The sequence below is a fragment of the Oncorhynchus mykiss genome, chromosome 16, assembly GCF_057628025.1.
Source record: "Oncorhynchus mykiss isolate SJ-2025 chromosome 16, ASM5762802v1, whole genome shotgun sequence".
NCBI lineage: Eukaryota > Metazoa > Chordata > Actinopteri > Salmoniformes > Salmonidae > Oncorhynchus > Oncorhynchus mykiss.
This window is the reverse complement of record NC_143037.1, coordinates 43021948-43041598: the sequence shown is the minus strand read 5'-3', so window position 1 is coordinate 43041598 and position 19651 is coordinate 43021948. Positions and strand designations below refer to the sequence as shown.

At 45.5% G+C, this 19651-nt stretch overlaps 1 protein-coding gene across 4 annotated transcripts in view; it reads right to left on the bottom strand.

Moving 5' to 3' along the window:
* The window catches only part of znf385a (zinc finger protein 385A), a 120758-nt gene that overhangs the window by 17443 nt on the left and 83664 nt on the right, over positions 1 to 19651 (bottom strand). For all 4 annotated transcript variants that reach the window (XM_090202770.1, XM_036946870.2, XM_090202772.1 and 1 more), the window contains one exon: positions 15138 to 15315. In XM_090202770.1, coding sequence (XP_090058896.1) covers positions 15138 to 15315 — 178 coding nt within the window. The remainder of the gene's footprint in view (positions 1 to 15137; positions 15316 to 19651) is intronic.

The window sequence follows — 19651 nt, the reverse complement described above, 5'->3', positions numbered from 1 at the left end:
CTATAAATATTAGGACGAGCAAGGTCGGAGTGGCATTGGACATCAGGACATGGACAGACGTCCAATTTCGAAGTCAACCTTGAACATAAAGCGCGGCTGCATCAAAGACCTGGGTGATGGGTGTGTCGGGGGTGTGTGGGGCGATGGGGGAGTGGTGTTTACGGCTGGGAGGGTTCATTCAAAAAAATGATACGAATACAAATAATGTTTTGTTGTCACATAAATAGGTGCAGTGAAACGTGTTGTTTTACAGGGTCAGCCATAGTGGTACTGCACCCCTGGAGCAAATGAGAGTTAAGTGCCTTGCTCAAGGGCACCTCGACAGATTTTTGACCTCGTCGGCTCAGGTATTAAAACCAGCGACCTTTGGATTACTGGCCCAACGCTCTAACCGCTAGCAACATCAGAGCAGAGGAAGGAGAGAGGGTGAGAGCGTAAAGCTGAACTTTACCCTCTAAGATTGTTCTAGAAAAGGACAACACATAAAACACGCGCGTGCATGCTCACACACAAGCGCCTACACACATGTACATACGCAGGCTCTTAAACACACTACTTGCGGCCCCCTTCTGTCAGATCTCTCGCACGTACAAACACACACACACACACGCACACACACACGTACAAACACGCACACGCACACACACACACCATCACAGTACATCAGCCCCCGATGGAAGAGCGCTGGCCTCCGACCGTGTATTGAAGTTGATCCCATAGCGTCCTGCATGTGGTTTATGTTAAGCTAAAGAGAGAAGGAGGGAGGAGGGGATGAGAGATCGTAATAGGGGATTTCATGATCCTCTATGGGCTGGAGGAGAGCTATGCTGTTAAGAACTTTCATTTCAATGTGCTTCCTTGTTATTCACCACAGTCACTCCTACGGGTGGTTCCCCCCTGAAACCGTGTTCAACTGGGTCTCAGCGTTCGGTATGTTTTAGAATACATTCCCAATGATTTATGCAACCTAAATGTATGTAATGCAACGGATTCCACTAGTGCTTTTAACACGAATGTCTTTATTGTTGATGCATTGTAATACACATGTATTTTGTATTTGATTGCCCTTTGGGCATTGAATTTGATTCCTATGGTTCACCCCCTCAGACTCGACTCAGCGTTTCATGTTTCAAACATGTTTCGGCAGACATATCGTATTGATTCCCATCCTCCAGGAAAAAAAAAAATCAGATCCTGAATTGATCAGGCTTTTCCCAATTACAGATGGATAACTTCTATTACAGATGGATAACTTCTATTACAGATGGATCACTCCAATTACAGATGGATCACTCCAATTACAGACGGATCACTCCAATTTAAAAGGCCAGTAGAGAAAATAACACAGGCGCACACGCACCCACACACGCAACCACATACACACGCACCCACCCACCCACCCACACACACACACACACACACACACACACACACACACACACACACACACACACACACACACACACACACACACACACACACACACACACACACACACACACACACACACACACACACACACACACACACACACACACACAGACTACAAACTACAACCAGATGCTTTAAAGTTCTCCTCAGTATAATAATGCTGTTATTCAGCATGATGATTAAAGAGTGAAGATGGTGTGGGCTAGACAGCTGAGACCAGGGGGGGGGGGGATAGGCATCCATTGCGTTAGAAGATACCAGACATCTACCATCAATCCACCCTGTAGCTGGCTCTCTATATGGGGATACAGACAGGAATGGGAGAAAGAGAGGGAGGATTGGCCGATAGCTGGACAAGATAAGAAGTGATAGGGAAAGATAAGAAGTGATAGGGAAAGATAAGAAGTGATAGGGAAAGAGGCAGAAGTAGGGATAGAGATGGCTTATGTTTAGGAAAAAAGCATGTATATCTTTCTTATATAAAAAAAACAAGTTTTCTTTATTTAAAGGTCAATACAATTTAATGCTGAGGGAGAATCAAAGAGATGTGTTTTCAATAACATAGTAAAAGTTGCTCAAGGGGGACTACTGCCTCATCCATCCAAAAACCATGTGCTAAACTAGCGCCATTGTCCTGGAAGGACAAGACAAATTAATAAATGTTCACTAACGATAAATTCAATTACATACGTGCCAAAACACTCGACAGAAAGCATACCAATACCACATTTTTAAATATAAATAAATAAAGCATCAGATGTTAGTTACAAACTCAGAGAAAGTAGCTAATGAAATAAAACATTTGATCTGTTTGGTAGCTACAGTACACTGTTTGAACACATGAGCATAGTGCTGGCTAGTTGTGGTACTGCCAGTAACCAGGTGGGTGTGCTGGGATAAGGTGTACCCCCTTCGAGTGGTCAGGGGTTATGTTCACAGGAGGAGATAAGGGGCCTGTGCACAGGGTCAGAAGGAGGGTGTACCCCTTGTGTGTGGTTCCCCTCCAGCCCTCTCCTCCCTGGCTGTGTTACAGGAGTCCATGCTCAGAGTCCATGCCCTGACATATTGAGGCTACTCTGAGGGCAAAAGGGAGTGAGGGAAGGTAGTGCTAGAATGCTTCCCACAATTGTGTCAAGTTGGCTGGATGTCCTTTGGGTGGTGGACCATTCTTGATACACACGGCAAACTGTTGAGTATGGGGAGGAAGGTGCTCCTAATGCTTGGTATACTTAGTGTATATCATTAATTTATAAGTCCAAAAATGGATGTTGCAACTAAGGATTCTAGTGTTAATGATTAATGAATGGAGAAACCCAACACTGTTCTAACGAGCACTCAGCATCATTTATAATGCAGCATGGTGCCTTCTCCTCTCCTCCTGGACTCCGTATTAACTGTGACTCAGATACACACGCAGGCTCCCAAGCGTCACTCAGCCTGGGTGGAAGGGCTGTCGACTTACACTAGCAAATAAACAATTATGCTGTACGGTTGTACGGTGTGGGGGGTAAAAGTTATAGACTACAGTTCAACTCTTCCGTTTTACAACCAACATCCCATTAGGATATTGCAGGGATTGGTAGCCGTGTATAGTTTATGTGAGCAGTGTATGAGATCCAGATCAACTTCCGGTTATTCAACACTACTCTACAGTATGCGTGCAGTAATGTAACTATAGCCCTCAAATGAAAGTCATCTCTTTAAATAACTTTGGGTGTGTGGAGTAAGCACACTGTAAGCACACTGGGCGCAGCTTGGCGGGTGGCTTTACTAGGGCTCTCATTAGAGAGGGAGGGAGGGGAGTCAGAGGAGGGGAAGGTGAAGAAGGAGGAGGAGAAGGAGGAGAAGAAGGAGGAGGAGAAGGAGGTAGATGAGAAAGAGGAGTAGGAGCAGGAGGAGAAGAAGGAGGAGGAGGAGGAGAAAGATTGAGGGGGAGAAGGAGAAGGAGGAGGTGGATGAGAAAGAGGAGTAGGAGCAGGAGGAGAAGAAGGAGGAGGAGGAGGAGAAAGATTAAGGAGGGGAGAAGGAGAAGGTGGATGAGAAAGAGGATTATGAGCAGGAGGAGTAGGAGGAGGAAGGAGGAGGAGGAGAAAGATTGAGGAGGAAGGAGGAGGAGGAAAAGGATGAGAAGGAGGAAGAAGGAGGAGGAGGAGGGCCACGGCTGCTCTCTCTTTAAAACAGCTAGCCTTGGCCTCTTCTTGTCCCTGTATAGTAAAGGCCCAGCCAAACCCATCTGCTCTCTTCCAAACCCCAGAGAGCTAAAGACCTTCTCTCTGGAGAACCACTGACCACAACTCAACCCCAGGCTTTTCCTTCACAGTCCCCCAAGGGCCCGTAACTGATCTTAGTACAGTACAATAACAACAAGCCCATATAATCCATCTTACAAACAAATATCTCAACTGGAATGTCTATTATTAGCACACTTCCATGAAATTCTCAGAAAAGATATTCAACCTTCAATATATTATATATTTCAATAGAACACATTGCACATTCTGAAGCTCAATAGTCATATCTCAAAGTCCCAGTAGAGGAAAATCAGACCAAACAAAACACACTTTACACAGTAAATCAATCTGCATCGACCATCACACAGAACTGTAACGTCTGAAAATCAGACCAAACAAACAGAGTAAAACAATCTGCATCGACCATCACACGGAACTGTAACGTCTGGGCTTCCGGTGACCTAACTTGGAAAATGGCTGCCTAGTTTTTCGTACTGCACATCGGTTGGGTATTCCCCCCCTAAATTCAAGTATTTACTCTGAGCATTATAATAACTTACGCAAAATGGAAAAGGGGAAAATAGGAAAAGATCGCGGAGCTACAACAACAGCCCGTAACAAGACAGTAGAAGATATAATCATCGATGAACCCGAGATGGCTAATGCTAGCGCAAATAAGATAGCAGCAGCAAAAGAACCCTCATTGAATGAGGTGATGAAGGGGGAATTGCGAGAGGCGCTCACAGGCTTACGAGTGGTACTTCGAGAAGATGTAAGAAAATAACTAAATGAGTTCAAGAAGGACATTAACCAGGAACTGGAAGAAAACTAATTAGAACTTCACAGCATATCTACAAGAATGGGGGACGCAGAACAGCGCATTGGGGAAACAGACACATGGAACTCAGCAGTCAAGGAAATACTTGAACAGTCAACACGCGCTACAGGCAAAAGTGACAGAACTCGAAGGTTTCTCACGTCGAAACAACAGTAGACTTTAAAACGTAGTAGAGGGCGCAGAAAAATACTCTATGCCCAAATTCGTGGAGGGTCTATTCAAGGGCATACTTGAAGACGACACTGACCTGGGAATCGAGAGAGTACACCGAGCTCTGGCCTCAAAACCCCTCAGTGGCGCCCCACCAAGATCCATAGTAGCACGGTTCCTAAAATTCTCAGTCAAAGAGAAAGTCTTACATGCAACCTGGAAAAAGCCTGTTAACTTCCAAGGCCAACGAGTGTTCTTTGATCATGACTACGCGGGAGAGATACTGAAAAGAAGGAAAGAATCTGCCCCCATTAGGAAAGCACTTAAAGAGAAGGGTATTCACTTCCAAACAACCAGACCCAGCAAAAATGTGGGTATTTCTGGAAAATGGCCCGGTTACATACGAGCATGCAGACGAGGCGGCTTGAGGATCTGAAGTTGACGGGTATCCCCGTGGAGTATACCGCCAGGAGAAAGGCGACATCACCAGCGTAAAGACTCGAGCAGGCTCTCCCATGGATCGTTGTCGACAAGCAGGGTCATGGAGAAAGAGGGAAACCATCTCGGCGAGAGGACGTTCACATCCGAGAGAGACTCAGGCATTTCCAACGGGAAGATGGAAGACACTGAATCGGATTTAACAGAATGAATAGTTACCGCGAGCTGTGAAGACGTTGGGTTGTCACGGTTGACATTACAATAGGTCAAATATATCCCCTATTTTCCCCCAATGCTGAACAAGGGTGAGTAGACAAAAGTATGTGTTCTTTATGAACACATTAAGTAGCGTCACGTTAATAACATATATATTAGCTAAGGATTAATGACACATTGACAACGGGGCGACAGAAGGGCATATCGAGGGGAGGATTCATGATATTCAGGCATGACCGATGTAGTTTTCACTTGTAATTAACCGATGTGTATAAGCGACGAAATAGGCACCCTTATTATTTTCGGTTCCACCAGGTCGTGTTTGTGACTACGTCACACATTTTCAACTCTGAGCGGGGGGCCCCTCCTGCGGACAGGATCGTCCCCTCGAACCCGGGAGGCAAGAGACAGTCCTCTGACATGGGAGTCCTAAAACCAAAGTATTTTCCTCTGAAAATCAGACCAAACAAACAGACTTTACACAGTAAAACAATCTGCATCGACCATCACACGGATGGTAGTAGCCAAGCTCTGCTCAAGTATGGGAATTATTTTCCTCTCCTCTCACCCTCCCTGACCACAGCCCACAGTGTCTGCGTGTGTGTTTTCACACGAGTGCATGTGTGTGTATTTGTACGTGCCTATGTGTGTGTGTGTGTCTTTGCGTAGCATGTGTGTATGTTATCCTATGGACCCCACTATGTGAACTACAGTGACCGCCCAGCCAGACCCACCCACCCATTCTTCATCCTCCAGACAAGGCTCCTCCAACTGCAACATACCCCAGCTGGGACCACAGCTGCTGGCCCTCACAGGCCCTGGATGTCCCCCTCCATGGAACTGATGTTGTGAAACTGGTATTGTGAGACTGCATCAAACACTGAGTGCACTGGGATACACACACAATCGCAGCTAGGGAGAGAGAGAGACACACGCACTCACTGACATTCAGGGAGATGGCTGGGCTTCCAGGGTCACAAGAAAGAGTCTTGGATGGAAAAATGCATTCTTTCACATGTATCTGCTTTCACATTTAGATCATGGTAGGCTTGTTTTGACTGCTTCCCTCTGGAATTATCTCAGAGCCTCATTAATTGAGGCTGGAGTGGAGTTGGACACTGAAACCTCTGTGACTGCAGGGCTGTAGGCTATATAGACGGTCAGACTGGCCTCTTAAGACCTTGTTGCAGTATTGTGCCGACCCACAATTCTAGAAACTATGCTGGGTGAATAACCAGGCCAGATCAGCACAGCTTGGTTTGGTTTTAGTCCCCTTTAGAGCAATGTTTAGACCCCTTCAGAGGACTGGACCCCTGTCCAGTCCTTCTGTCACGACACCATATGATGTCTCATGCTTCTAGTGGTGGGTTAAAGTCAGAAGAGAGATATGAAAACACCCTTGGGATGAAGAAAGGCAGCCACATCAGAATGTTAAGCCCCTCACCCTCAATTAGGAGTTCTGATATGACTGGGCAGAGGGCCGTGCGACTGGAGGACTGCAGGATACAGATCACCCTGTGAGGCAGAGAGACGACCCGTCTGCCCTCAGAAGCAGGTTTCACTATTGCAGCGACCCAAACTGCACGAGGTTGGCTGAGATATTTCATTTTCACATTGTCCTTTCAAGTATGGTGGAATGTGTACGCAGGCCAGTCCAGTACAGCTCAGTTTGGCTCGGCTCCGTTTGACTCAGTAGCGTGGAAATGGCTTTAGTTCTTGGGGGGTAAAGTGGAAACAAAGCCACAAGAACGATATGAAACAAACTCAGGGAGAAGAAAGGCAGAGCCCTTCAGTTAGGAGTTGTGACACCGTATGATGTCTGTTGGTCCCTGTCCTTTATCCGTTTCTATGTTATTGTTTCAGCTTTTTTTGATGACACCTGCCCTGTGTTTCCCTGGGGAAATAATGGTCTGTGCAACCTTTTTCAAATGCCAACACCAGATTCAAAATATGCCCCAGTTATTTTATTATGACGTGTTTGATTCAGGGAGGGACGGAGATGGACAGAGTGAGGGAATGGAAAGTTCCGGGTGGAGAGAGAGAGAGGAGCATTTACATTTGAGTCATTTAGCAGACACTCTTATCCAGTGTGACTTACAGTAGTGACTGCATACACTTCATACTTCTTTCCCCCTCTATGCTGGTCCCCCCCTGGGAATCAAACCCACAACCCTGGCATTGCAGGCAACATGCTCTACCGACTGAGCCACTCCTGGACCAGAGAGTATGGCAGAGACTGAGGCAGAAAGAGAGAGCGAGAGTGAGAAAGACAGGCAGAAAGAGAGTGAGAGACCGGCTTCCCAACGACAGAGAGCGAGAGAAAGAGCGCAAGAGAAAAAGAGCAACACCCTCCACCTTGCCCTCTATCCCTAACAACCAACCTGTCACTCCAATAATCTGACAACAACAGTGAATTACATTAGATTAGACTGATTAAACTGATGTCAGCTGTGATATTTCCATACCAATAGCTGTCGTCCGACAGCTAAGCCGTCTCTCTCGCGCGCTCTCTCCCTCCCTCCCTTAGCACCCTCTACCTCCTCCCAGACCCCACAATTTATTTTGACTGTGTGACAAATCACACTCTAATACCTAATAAAAACACGACCCATAACTATAAACACACCGAAGGGGGTCCGAATTAAAGAGGCCAAGAAAAGCTGCCACGTTATGGTGCCATTGTGAGAACTGCAAATTCACCGGTTTGTTTCTCTGAGGTCCAGCTTTAAATAGGTAGCCCGGTCCCAAATATCTGTGTGCCGTCTTGCCAACACCCCACGTGAAATTGACAATGACCAAAGAATTGACAATAGGAGTTGCCAAGTCAGCACAAACAGAAATGGGACCAGGCTACTTAACAGGACAAGCATTGTAGAAGCCTTTCATTGTTTTTGAAGGCAACACAGCATTAGTAGTGCAATACATTCCTTTAAAGAACTCCAAGATCGTCATTTCAGATCCAACTATACACGCTGCTGCTGTCCTCAGATCGACCTGCTGGTTGGCAGGAGAGGTTTTCCACAATGTGCTACTCGCGCGTCTCTGCTCAAAAGGCCATATTCAAATTCTGATAGAAATGAGTCCTTCCTTTTTCCTTTCGCTGAAGTATTCACTGACACGTTTGGGATCAAGGGTTTCCACCATACAGCGTTCACCAGTTCTGTCATGTCCAATCACAAGATCAGTTGTTAGCCTACTTCAATGAAGGGAGGAAGGAAGGATGCATTTGTAAAGTATTTTAACTTGGAGCTTGGTTCTGCAAGAATTTATAACCAGAGCTCCCCTCTCTAAGTCCTTGGGCTCTACTTGCAGCTGAGATTTTGGTCCAGTATTTATCTGTGTGTTTGTCATCTCAGGGTTAGGGAGACAGCAGTGACTGAGTAACTATGTATTTCTGAGGTATTTGAAAAAAGGAGTTAGTCTCTGCATGGAGGTAGAGACAAAAAAAATAGCTTTCTAAGTCCTTAGTGAGTTTCTGCTTCTCTCGCTGTTTTTGGTCCAGCTTCTCTCTGTGTGTTGGTCATTTTGTTATTGTCATCTCAGGGTCAGCTGGACAGCAGTGACAGAGGAGATCTGGGCCTAAACAGAGTCTGTGGTGCTTTGCTGATGCTGTGCTGGTGGGAATGTGGGAGGAGCAGACTCTAGCCATCAATTAAGGTCAGAGTTAGACCCGACCACACAGAGAGAGGAGCCATGAAGGACCAGAACAACATACTTCACGGCCTATGTGATTGTTATTCCTCCATGTCAGTGAAGAGCTACTCATATCTCCCTCAGCCCACAGTGGTCAGTTCATTTCCTTATGGATTGATAAGACTAACTGTATTAAAACATGGATGTAGTAGAATGGATGTGGTAGAATGGATGTGGTAGAATGGATGTAGTAGAATGGATGTAGTAGAAAGGATGTGGTAGAATGGATGTGATAGAATGGATGTAATAGATTGGATGTGGTAGAATGGATGTGGTAGAATGGATGTAGTAGAATGGATGTGGTAGAATGGATGTGATAGAATGGATGTGGTAGAATGGATGTGGTAGAATGGAGTAGTAGAATGGATGTAGTAGAATGGATGTAGTAGAATGGATGTAGTAGAATGGATGTAGTAGAATGGATGTAGTAGAATGGATGTAGTAGAATGGATGTGGTAGAATGGAGTAGTAGAATGGATGTGGTAGAATGGAGTAGTAGAATGGATGTGGTAGAATGGAGTAGTAGAATGGATGTAGTAGAATGGATGTAGTAGAATGGATGTAGTAGAATGGATGTAGTAGAATGGATGTGGTAGAATGGATGTGGTAGAATGGATGTAGTAGAATGGATGTAGTAGAATGGATGTGGTAGAATGGATGCGGTAGAATGGATGTAGTAGAATGGATGTAGTAGAATGGATGTGGTAGAATGGATGTGGTAGAATGGATGTGGTAGAATGGATGTGGTAGAATGGATGTAGTAGAATGGATGTGGTAGAATGGATGTGGTAGAATGGATGTAGTAGAATGGATGTGGTAGAATGAATGTGGTAGAATGGATGTGGTAGAATGAATGTGGTAGAATGGATGTGGTAAAATGGATGTGGTAGAACTTTTTTTGTACATTATGTTTTAATCAAATCAAATGTATTTATTAAGCTCTTTTTACATCAGCAGATGTCACAAAGAGCTTATACAGAACCCAGCCTAAAACCTCAAAAAGCAAGCAATGCAATATTGTTCACACCATCGTTTCCTGTGACCGAAAAGAGCTTCTGGACATCAGAATGGCGATCACTAACCTTGATTTGGATGAGAATTTCTACTTCAACAGTCGGCGCCGAAGAACATACGGCTCATCCCAGACCAGGCCCAAATCTCTAATATTAAGGAAGTCTTGAGGTTCTGCTCGCCCGAGTTAGAATACCTAATGAAAAGCTGTAGACCACACTATTTACCAAGAGAGTTTTAATCTATATTTTGCCATATTTTGCGTAGCTGTCTATTTACTGCACTAAGACCGCACTCAACCAGCTGTATAAGGCCATAAGCAAACAACAAAATGCTCCTAGTGGCAGGTGATTTTAATGCAGCCTTACCTCATTTCTACTAACAAGTCACCTGTGCAACTAGATGCGAAAAAATACTTTTGTCTTTAATCTCCCTTGCCCTCCATTTGGCAAATCTAACCCTAACTCTATCTTCCTAATTCCTGCTTACAAAAAAAACGTTTTTTTTAAATCAAAATATGTTTTCAGAAATGCCTTCTCGAACATGTGAAATTCCATGTGCCTTAATAACAAACTTGTATGCTGCAAATACAAATTAAATTAAATTATGAGCCTAGTTGGTCTATCCACAGGAAAAGATTGCAACCTTTCCGCTAGCTATGATTGGCTGAGATAATGAGTGGGCTGGGCATGCTGAGAGATGAGCTTGGATTAGTCTGCCATAAAGCACGGTTCTGTCTATTTGAGCTAGTCAGTATGTCTAGGTGAACCTGGCTATCGCGGTTTTCTATCAAATGTATTGAGTAGTAAAACTGCATAAACCTAATGTCAAGTTAAAGTGTACTGTTAGCTAGCTAACGTTAGCTGGCTGGCTGGCTGGCTGGCTTGCTAGCTAACGTTACATGTATGCTCTCCACTTTCTGGTGAACCGAGTTTTGAAATCAGTGGAATTCGAGTATGATAGCTCAGGAGAAAACACCTGTCTCCGGATTACATCTTTAAACTAAGGGCAACCATGGCATCCGACAGGAGACTTGTCCATCCATGATGTATGTAACATAGTCTAGCTAGCTACATTTCCAGATATTACACGTTTGTAATTTTGACAGAAAGTTGTTTCATTTGAAGTTAGTGTACTGTTCGCTAGCTAATGTTAGCTGGCTGGCTCAATAGCTAACATTACGTGTATGATCTTATAATTTGTATCTCAGAGCCACTAGTTATAGCCTAATGTTAGCTAGCTAACATGGAACCTGGTTGGTTAGCTACCTGCAGATTCATGCAGAGTTTGGATAATGATTCATTGTTTACCTAGCTAGCTAGCTAGCTACATGTCTTAACAAAAGACTCATCTCAGTGTGCCAGAGCGCAGAATAATTCAACACCCGTCGAATATTGCCGGTGTCAGTAAATGTCAGCAAAAAGGTGTAAATAAATTGTTTCCAGCAGCACAGTTACAGTCACCAACACTCTGGATAACATGAAAACAGCCTAACCAGCTCTGCTAGGGCGAGTAAAATGGTCAAAGTGGGGTGTTCTGTCATTATGTGTTGAAGTAGCTAGCAAGCTAGCCAATGTTAGCCAGTTAGCTTGGGTGCTTGACTGCCGTTGTGAGGTCAGAACGTTCGGCTCAACCCTACTCATCGGCCAGAGCGTCCAGGTTGGGCTCTGAACGCTCTGAGAGCGAAATGCTCTGAATTTACAAACGGACAAACTGGCAGCACAGTTACAGTCACCAACGCTCTGGATAACATAACAGCCTAACCAGCTCTACTAGGGCGAGTAATGTTCAGTGAGCTTTTCTCTCATTTGTGTCTGGATGTAGCTGGCAAGTTAGCTTTGGTGCTTGACGGCTGTTATTTTTAATTTATTTATTTAACCTTGAGTTAACGTAGGCTAAATGCGACTAGCATGAGGTTGTAAGTAACAAGGACATTTCCAAGGGCATAGACATATCTGATATTGGCAGAAAGCTTAAATTCTTGTTAATCTAACTGCACTGTCCAATTTACAGTAGCTATTACAGTGAAATAAGTGCTTCTACACCTGCATTGCTTGCTGTTTGTGGTTTTAGGCTGGGTTTCTGTACAACACTTTGAGATATCAGCTGATGTACGAAGGGCTATATAAATACATTTGATTTGATTTGATTTGAAATAATACCATGCTATTGTTTGAGTGCACAATTTTACAACATGAAATGTTATTAATAAACAAATTCGGCACATTTGGGAAGTCTTGATTCAACATTTTGAACAGAAATGCAATGGTTCTTTGGATCAGTCTAAAACTTTGCACATACACTGATGCCATCTAGTGGCCAAAATCTAAATTGCTCATGGGCTGGAATAATACATTATGACCTTTCTATTGCATTTCAAAGATGATGGTACAAAAAAAATACAAAAATCTTGTACCAGATCTATTGTGTTATTCTACTACATTCCTTTCACATTTTCCATGAACTTCAAAGTGTTTCCTTTCAAATTGTACCAAGAATATGCATATCCTTGCTTCAGGGCCAGTTAGAATTGGGTATGTCATTTTAGGCGAAAATTGGGAAAAAAGGGGCTCATTTTTAAGAAAAAATATCTTATTTACAATGACAGCCTAGTGGGTTAACTGTTAAACATTCAAAGGCCATTTTCTCAACTTTCAAAGCAAAATTACTTTCCCATTGTTCCTCAACTGTAGTGTATGATATAGTGTATGATATATCATTTTGAGTCTCTACTTATCCAAAAATGTAAAAAACACTATTTCAAATTTTTCTACATAAGACCGATTTGAGCCGGTCGGTCACAATTAATAAGTGCATCGACGACGTGGCCCACACAGTAACCTTTCGAACAAATCCCAACCAGGTGCCATGGATTACAGACAACATCCACACTTAACTAGAGCTGCCACTTTCAAGTAGCGGGACACTAATCCAGATGCTTATAAGAAATCACGCTATGCCCTCCGACAAACCATCAAACAAGCAAAGCATCAATACAGGACTAAGATTGAATTCTACTACACCGGCTCTGATGCTTGTCGGATGTAGCAAGGCTTGCAAACTATTACGGATTACAAAGGAAACCCAGACACGAGCTGCCAGCTAACCAGACGAGCTAAATACCTCCTATGCTCCCATCAAGGCAAGCAACACTGAACCATGCATAAGAGCACCAGCTGTTCCAGATGATTGTGTGATCACACTTTCCATGGCCAATGTGAGTAAGACCTTTAAACAGGTTAACATTCATAAGGCCGCAGGGCCAGATGAATCACTAGGACAAATACTCAGTGCATGCAGTGACCAGCTGGCAAGTGTCTTCACTGACATTTTCAACCTCTCCCTGACACAGTCTGTAATACCTACATGTTTCAAGCAGACCACCATAGTCCCTGTGCCCAAGAACACCAAGCCAACCTGTCTAAATGACTATAGCCCTGTAGCACTCACATCTGTAGCCATGAAATGCTTTGAAAGGCTGGTCATATCAACGCCACCATCCGAGACACACTAGACCCACTACAATTCGCATACCGCCCCGACAGATCCACAGATTCTCTATTGCACACTTTCCTTTCCCACCTGGACAAAAGGAACACCTCTGTGAGAATACTGTTCATTGACTACAGCTCAGCATTCAACATCATAGTGCCCCTCCCCCCCCCCAAGCTTACCACTAAGCTTTGGACCCTGGGACTAAACATCTCTTTCTGCAACTGGATACCTGACGGGCGGCACCCAGGTGGTGATGGTAGGCAACAACAAATCTGCCGTACTAACCATCAACACGGGGGGCCATTAGGAGTGCGTGCTTAGTCCCATCCTGTACTCCCTGCTTACCCACGACTGTGTGGTCGTGCATGACTCCAACACATCAATAAGTTTGCAGACGACACAAAGGTGGTAGGCCTGATCACTGACAAGGATGACAGCCTATAGGGAGGAGGTCAGAGACCTGGCAGTGTGTTGCCAGGACAACAACCTCTCCCTCAATGTCAGCAAGACAAAGGAGCTGATCTTGGACTACAGGAAACATGGCCCAAACACACCAATACAGTCGTGAAGAGGGCATTACAACGCCATTTCCCCCTCAAGAGGCTGAAAAGATTTGGCATGGGCCATCAGATCCTCAAAAGTTTGACAGCTGCACCATTGAGAGAATATGACTGGTTGCATCACCACTTGGCAACTGCTTAAGCATCCGACCACAAGGCGCTAGAGAGGGTAGTGCGTACAGCCCAGTACATCACTGGGGCCAAGTTCCCTGCCATCCAGGATTTCTATACCAGGCGGTGCAGAGAAAGTCCCTAAAAATGGTTGAAGACTCCAACAACCCAAGTCATAGACTGATCTGTATGTTGCCATATGGCAGGCGGTACCAGAGCGCCAAGTCTGGGACCAAAAGGATTCTGAAAAGCTTCTACCCCCAAGTCAAAAGACTACTGAACAGGTAATCAAATGGCTACCCTGACTATTTGCAATGACTACGCTTTTTTTGTTGTTGCACTGACTCTCTTGCACCGGCTCCATGCACACTCACTGAACTCTACCCACACACTCAGACATACTACACTGACACTCCAATACACACGCACTCACACACAGACACTCTTTCACGCTCTTCACATATGCTGCTGCTACTCTATTTATTATCTATCCTCATTTTTACCCCTACCTACATGTACATATTACCTCAATTACCTCAACTACCTCGTACCCCTGCACGTTGACTCAGTGCCAGTACTCTTTGTATATAGCCTCGTTACTGTTATTTTATTGTGTCACTATTCCCTTCTTTTATTTAGCAATTGTTTCTTACGTTTTAAAAGTAAGCATAAACGGAAAAGTCTACACCGGTTGTATTCAGCGCATGTGACAAATACAATTTGTTTTCGATGTCTTAGGTTTATTTTCAACAGCATTTACTTGCCATCAACCCTGTTATAATGTCGGTCACCCATAAATGTTTCCACTGTATTGGTGTGGGGTGATGATGGAACTGTGCAGGGTATAGTTGGTATACACCCAACACCCTGTACTGAGAGCTGGTATTGGCAGTATACTGTTACTGTACTCCCTGTATGTAAGTGCTAGGGGATATTCAAAGTCTCTCTCCACCATGGTCTTACCTGCGTTGCAGGGGTCGCTGATGTCCGAGGTGCCTGTATGGGGTCCACTGGGGTCGGACGGGGAGGGGGGAACAAGTGGGGCCGGCTTGTCACCCTCCTGGGGGCGACTCTTGGAGGTCTCGATGCCTTTGACTCTCCGGGCGTGGCGGTTGCCTTTGTAGTGGGCTTCTGCCTGGCTCTGTGTAGAGATGGAGAGATGGAGAATAGGATTTAGGCTAACGAAAACAACAGGTCAATAAAACACTGGATGGATACAAATTGAGGCCAGAGGCCCAAACAGAGGCCCAAAACACCATACACACCAGCCAATGAATGCGGTGCTCACAATGACGCAGTTTGATATTGTATACCTGCCATTGTGCGCCTGGGTACATTGATACATATCCGCGAATCCAAGAGTGATAAATGCACACACACACACACACACACACACACACACACACACACACACACACACACACACACACACACACACACACACACACACACACACACACACACACACACACACGCACACACGCACACACACACACACACAGAGTTTCGGTGTCTGCTATGTTATTCAATCTGCATCAGGGATAGGAGACAGGAGCCAGGCTGCAAAATGGCATGCATAGAGGACATAGCAGAGTGTAACAAGTCATCTGATCACTGATACTCTAGGGAGTAATGATCTAGGCTGTGGAGGCAGGAGTTTTACCTGATCAAGGAAAACTTCCTGGCCCCCCCCCCCTTCCCCCTCCTCCACTCATGTCATTATCCCAGACAGACATGATGAGAGACATGCCTGCAGTAAGGGGGGGGGCATCTTGTCTGCCTATGGCCCCATAAGCCCCCTCACCCACCCAACCCCACACACACCTCACCCTTGGGCCTCCTCATCTGACTGTGTAAATTATCAATGGGGAGGCCGGCATTCGTCGATCCTTCCACTCCGACAGAGCAAAACCTAACACCAGAATACCAAGGCTGCCTACAGCTTCTCCAATAGGCCTAGACAAACTCGGAGTTGATTGCTTACATTGAAATGCATATCCCTCTAAATATACTGGGCAGTGGGTATCTATACCCTTTGTGGCAGTGGTGGGAGCTGGAAGGTGCAGGTGGATGGAAGTCTGGGGAATGTCCTGCAGTCCAACAGAGAGAAACTCAATCCACGTATCCATTCCAGTAGCACTGTTCTGGTTCATCTCCTGCTGAAAGGAGTGCTCCTGGTAATGTCTTGGTTCAGGGGTAAACAACAGAGCGAGTCATCCATTAAAAGGACGGGACTGGAGTAAGGGACATTGCAGACAGAGACAGTCCCTGTCCTTTTGCAAGACTCTCCATCCACCCCTCACTTCTCACCACCAAACGCTTTTAGATACTGGCCACTATTTGGAGAAGTGTGTACAGCTATACATTTGTCTCAGCTCAGTGTGTTGATTGGCCAATTGGTCTCTGTCTGTCGGTATTAGTGTGGTTGTTTGGATGGACAGATTGACCTCTGCCTGGCTAGGTCTTGAGACACCTAGGAGCTGTTGCCCATGGTCTACTTCCTCATGATGGCCTGCTGCTGCAGCAGTGCTGTGCTTTACACACGCACGCACGCACGCACACACACACACACACACACACACACACACACACACACACACACACACACGTTGCCCCTCCGCTGTGCGCTGTGAGCACTTCAAACAGATCATCTGGCAGCTAGCAGGATGAAAAAGGCATGCCCAAAGCCTCTGGAATGTTGATGTGTGTGTGTGTGTGTGTGTGTGTGTGTGTGTGTGTGTGTGTGTGTGTGTGTGTGTGTATACATTGGCCGGGCAAATAATTATTGTATCAAGATGATGATGATGATGATGATTATTAAGGCTTATAAAACAGGTCTGGAGAGCCGCTGACAGCTGCAACGGACAGGCGATGACAGGGACAGAGAAATCAAGTGGCACAGCACACACACCACCGGCTAACTAGGGGCTCAGGTTAGGGGCTCAGTTATACTGGTTTGGTAGGGAAGGAGAGGAGGTGCGAGGATAGGAGGAGGACGGGAGGTGAGAGGGGAGAGGAGCAGAGAGAGGGGGCCTTGACTGAGCCATTGTTGGACAGAAGGAGGGATGGTAGGCTGGGATGGCTGAGGATAGACAGGCTTGACATTGGAGGAGAGGTGGAGAGAGGAGGTGAGAGAGCAGAGAGACGGCCTTGGCTGGATGGCTGGCCCGGACGGGGTGGGGAGATGAGAAGGGGGGAGAGGGAAAGAGGACCTAGGCTGGAGCTCCTGTGGTTTGGATGGCAATAGTCTGTGGTTAAGGTATCAGGCTCCCGAGTGGCGCAGTGGTCTAAGTCGTCACTACAGACCCAGGTTTGATTCCGGGGTGTATTACAACCGGCCATGATCGGGAGTCCCATAGGGCAGTGCACAATTGGCCCAGCATCGTCCGGGTTAGGGGAGGGTTTGGCCATTGTAAATATTAGGTACACTACTGGTCCCAAAAAATGTAAACACCTACTCATTCAAGGGTTTTTCTTTATTTTTTTTACTATTTTCTACATTGTAGAATAACAATGAAGATGTCAAAACGATGAAATAACACATATGGAATCATGCACAGAGAGAAGACAGCATAGAGAGGGGGGGGGGTGTGCAGAGGTTATGAGAGAAGATAATGGCTGGCCAGAGAGACGGAGGACAAGAAGAAGAACAATGCAGGAGGAAAGGAAGAAAGAGCAAGAACGAGAGACAGAAAGAAAGAGGAGAGCAACACAAGAGAACCGTAGACTGAAAAGGACCGCATAGCTTATCGAGAGGTCAGAGAGAAGCAACATGTGATATAGAGAGAAGTGATTGTAATCAGCATATTGAGGGTACATGTGCTGCAAAGTATGGATACTGAGAGAGGAGCTGTGGCACAAGGACACACATTGCAATGCAGCAGCTCCAGATGAGCATAGAGAGGAGAGAGGAGGGGCCGGACCAGCTGGGTCATGCTGCAGCACTAAGTGACGTTGACCAATGCAGCGTGAAACCGGCCTGTGACATCACTCCTGTCCTGAAGCAACTCACAGCAAGGTTATTCCCCCCCATCGCCGTCAACCCCACACACAGGCAGGGCGAGAGATATTGGGGGCTGGCGACACACACACACCATACGCACCGATCGGGGACACTAGAGGTTGATGCCACATCATCCCCCTCTCCACATCTCTACCCTCTCTCACCCATCTCTCCACATCTCTACCCTCTCTCACCCATCTCTCCACATCTCTACCCTCTCTCACCCATCTCTCCACCTCTCTACCCTCTCTCACCCATCTCTCCACTTCTCTACCCTCTCTCGCCCATCTCTCCACATCTCTACCCATCTCTCCACCTCTCTACCCTCTCTCACCCATCTCTCCACCTCTCTACCCTCTCTCACCCATCTCTCCACATCTCTACCCTCTCTCACCCATCTCTCCACCTCTCTACCCTCTCTCACCCATCTCTCCACATCTCTACCATCTCTCACCCATCTCTCCACCTCTCTACCCTCTCTCCACATCTCTACCCTCTCTCACCATCTCTCCACCTCTCTACTCTCTCTCACCCATCTCTCCACATCTCTACCCTCTCTCACCCATCTCTCCACCTCTCTACCCTCTCTCACCCATCTCTCCACCTCTCTACCCTCTCTCACCCATCTCTCCACCTCTCTACCCTATCTCACCAATCTCTCCACATCTCTGCCCTCTCTCACCCATCTCTCCACTAGAGGTTGACCGATTTATCGGAATGGCCGATTAATTAGGGCCGATTTCAAGTTTTCATAACAATCGGAAATCGTTATTTTTGGACGCGGATTTTGCCGATTTTTTTTACACCTTTATTTAATCCTTATTTAACTAGGCAAGTCAGAACCTCTTCATCCTACCCCCTCCTTTTTCGAACATTCTGTTAAAAATCGCGCAACATTTCAGCGTCCTGCTACTCATGCCAGGAATATAGTATATGCATATGATTAGTATGTGTGGATAGAAAACACTCTGAAGTTTCTAAAACTGGTTCAATCACGGCTGTGACTATATCAGAGCGTGTGTTTCATCGAAAAGCGCAAGAAAAACTGGTCACTGAAAGCTGAAAAAAGTATCCATGCGCCCCTTTCATGTATTGTTTAACGGAAACCAAATTTAATATGGACACGGGTGCAATTCCTACAGCTTCCACACGATGTCGCCAAAAACGTCATTTTCATTGACAAAAATCCTTTGAGACATTACCAATAGATCCGTCATTCCATCCAGCCTACAACAATCGATTTTGGAAGATTGAAAAATGGACATTGTTTTCTTGAGTAGCTGCTATTGAATACAGATCGCCCAGTGATCAATTTGATCGCTTATTAACGTTTACAAATACCTAAAGTTGGGTTACAAAGTAGGTTGAAGTGTTTTGTCAAAGAATATAGGCAACTTATATAATTTTTAAAAATGACGTTGCGTGTTGGAAGAGAGCTTTTTTCCTGAAGCAGACAGGCTATACAAATGGATAT